Genomic DNA, 2301 nt, shown 5'->3' on the forward strand with positions numbered 1-2301 from the left:
TTTCTTCACATCTCTACTGATTTGCCCCCCCCCCATGGTGTTTCCATTGTTTACTTTTGAACACACAATGTACAGGAGACTCGGGAACAAAACTCCGAAGCAGCGTATCTTTGCTGAAAACCACGAAGAATCTCAGAAGCCACATCTCTTGCACTTTCTGCATGTCTTTCATAACTTGTCTCCCTCCCACAAACAAGCTATAAAATTGATAACAATCTCTCTAAGGCAAGTTCAAAAAACTCTCCACAAACACAGCGCTAGAATATATAACTACTACTTTAAATAGCTCATGCTCTTGATTGAGATAGTCAGAAAGAAAATTTCTGGTCTAACCTGAGAGTTGTCTTAAGACCCATGTTTTGGAAGGAGTCATGGAATGCCACACAGAGAAGTCGAGAAACCACTAACCAGGCCTTGCTAGGTTCTCCTTATTCTATAACTATTCTCTCCCATTCACTCCCTTCTCCAGGGCTGTGCATTCATTTAGTGGAGAGCTCAACAGCTTCCCCTTGGACCTGTTGGTCATGTAACACGTGACTGTGCTTTTCTCTAATTGGCCTGTTTTAGCTACAGAAATGTCAATGATCTTTATGCTGGGTAATAAAAGCAGCACGTCCTTTTGCTTCCACACATTTCATCAGACACATTGCATTTTCTTCAGTGCTTAGTATGAAAAATGCATTAAAAATAATGATAGAAGAGGAGACACTGCTGGTGGTAGAGGCCTACAATCCTAACACTCAGTAGGCTAAGAAAGGAGGGCAGAGTTCTAGGCCACACTGGACTACTGAGCATTTACTGTCTCAAATAAATAAATAAATTTTAAGAAGAAGAGCTCAGAGCATGTGTCATTAGTCTCTTTTTCTGATACCAAGTATACAACTGAAACGTAAGGGTATTTTTGTCTAAAAATCTTCAAGTTTCTTGAAAGTTGTTAAAAATCAAGCTAAATAACCATGATATAACTAAATAAGAACTAATGATAATACAAAATGTTGAAATAATATTGTTCAAACTGTCCTGAGATATTTAAAGATCTTGTGTAAATAATCCAAAAGATTACAAAACGTAAGCAAAGCCAGATGTTAAAATATGTGACATATATGCATATATAATCTTAAAGGACCCTATAAAGCTTTCAAAACGCATCAAATAATAGGCACGGAAAATTTAGATTTTAATGTACCACTTTTATTTATCAATTCAAATGATCAACTGTCAGAAGACATTCTTTAAAAAAACGTCTCTGGAGGTCAACAACACACCAGAATATATTAAACGTGTGTGGATTGGAGTGACGTGAAGTTACAAATATTGTCTTCTTTATAAAAAGGTATAAAGAAGATGGGATAGCCAAGTAATACCAATTTATAAAACATACTTAAAATGTTGGTCAGCAAAAGAGATAACAGCAGATTTAAGGGACTGAATAGGCATTGCCCACTCGAACACACTATTCATCTTTCAAAGAGTTCAAAACAGAGGAAGAAAAAGAAAAGCAACTGGTCCTCACAACACTTTGAAAACTTCTGGGATGTAGGAGGTGCTGCTGGGCACCCAGTTCTTGCTGAGTTAAAACTGGCCCTAGAGTAGCTAGGTCTCTCTCTTCTCAAGATACTAGCAGGGTCCTTGGCAACTGCTCTGCACGGGTGAGAATTAGGAAGTTCTGACTTCTCTCCATCACACCCCAAGCCAAGGACTGGGGCACCCGGAAGTGCCCATGGGTGGGGCCGGCGTCCCTGGAGCGCAAATCCGGAGCTTCCGCGTGTCCCGAGGGGCGGGACGCTGAGTGCTCCGGGGGCGGGGCTGGCGCAGGCCCCGCCCCTGCGCCACGCCCTCCGGCTATGGCCAGGGCTGGGGCCCGTCCGGATCCGGGTCCGGGTCCGGGTCCGGGTCCGGGTAGCACAGGCCGGCGGCGGCTTCTCTGAGCGGCCGCTCGCCGCCGTCTTGTGGCGGGCGCGCGCCCTGCTGTTCCAGGCGCAGCTGCAGCAGGGCCCGGCGGTACATGACCTCCAGCTTCTCTAACCGGGCTCGCAGCGCCCGGGGGCTGCCCGGCTCGTCGTCGGGGCCTCCGCCTCTCGCCTTGCGGTGGGTGGCGGGCTCGTCCGGGCCTCCGAGGGTGGCGTCGCGTTCGTCGGCGTTGTTGTCGCCGGGCGGCAGCCGCAGAGCCTGGCGGAAGAGGCTGCGGTTCTCGCGCTTCAGCCGCCGGTTCTCCAGGCGCAGGCGGGCGTTCTCTTCGCGCAGCCGCGCGTTCTGCCGGTCCCGCTCGTCGCGCGCGCGCACGGCCTCCAGGTGGCTGGC

General features: G+C 48.0%; 1 protein-coding gene across 1 annotated transcript in view; it reads right to left on the bottom strand.

Moving 5' to 3' along the window:
- Window positions 1–1165: 1165 nt before the first annotated feature.
- Window positions 1166–2301, bottom strand: part of Tusc1 (tumor suppressor candidate 1) — a 1823-nt gene continuing 687 nt past the window's right edge. Inside the window, exon 3 of the mRNA XM_005352757.3 lies at window positions 1166–2296. Within this exon, the coding sequence (XP_005352814.1) occupies window positions 1843–2296 (454 nt within the window). The 3' untranslated portion in view covers window positions 1166–1842. The remainder of the gene's footprint in view (window positions 2297–2301) is intronic.

Source organism: Microtus ochrogaster, chromosome 10 (assembly GCF_000317375.1).
Source record: "Microtus ochrogaster isolate Prairie Vole_2 chromosome 10, MicOch1.0, whole genome shotgun sequence".
Lineage (NCBI taxonomy): Eukaryota > Metazoa > Chordata > Mammalia > Rodentia > Cricetidae > Microtus > Microtus ochrogaster.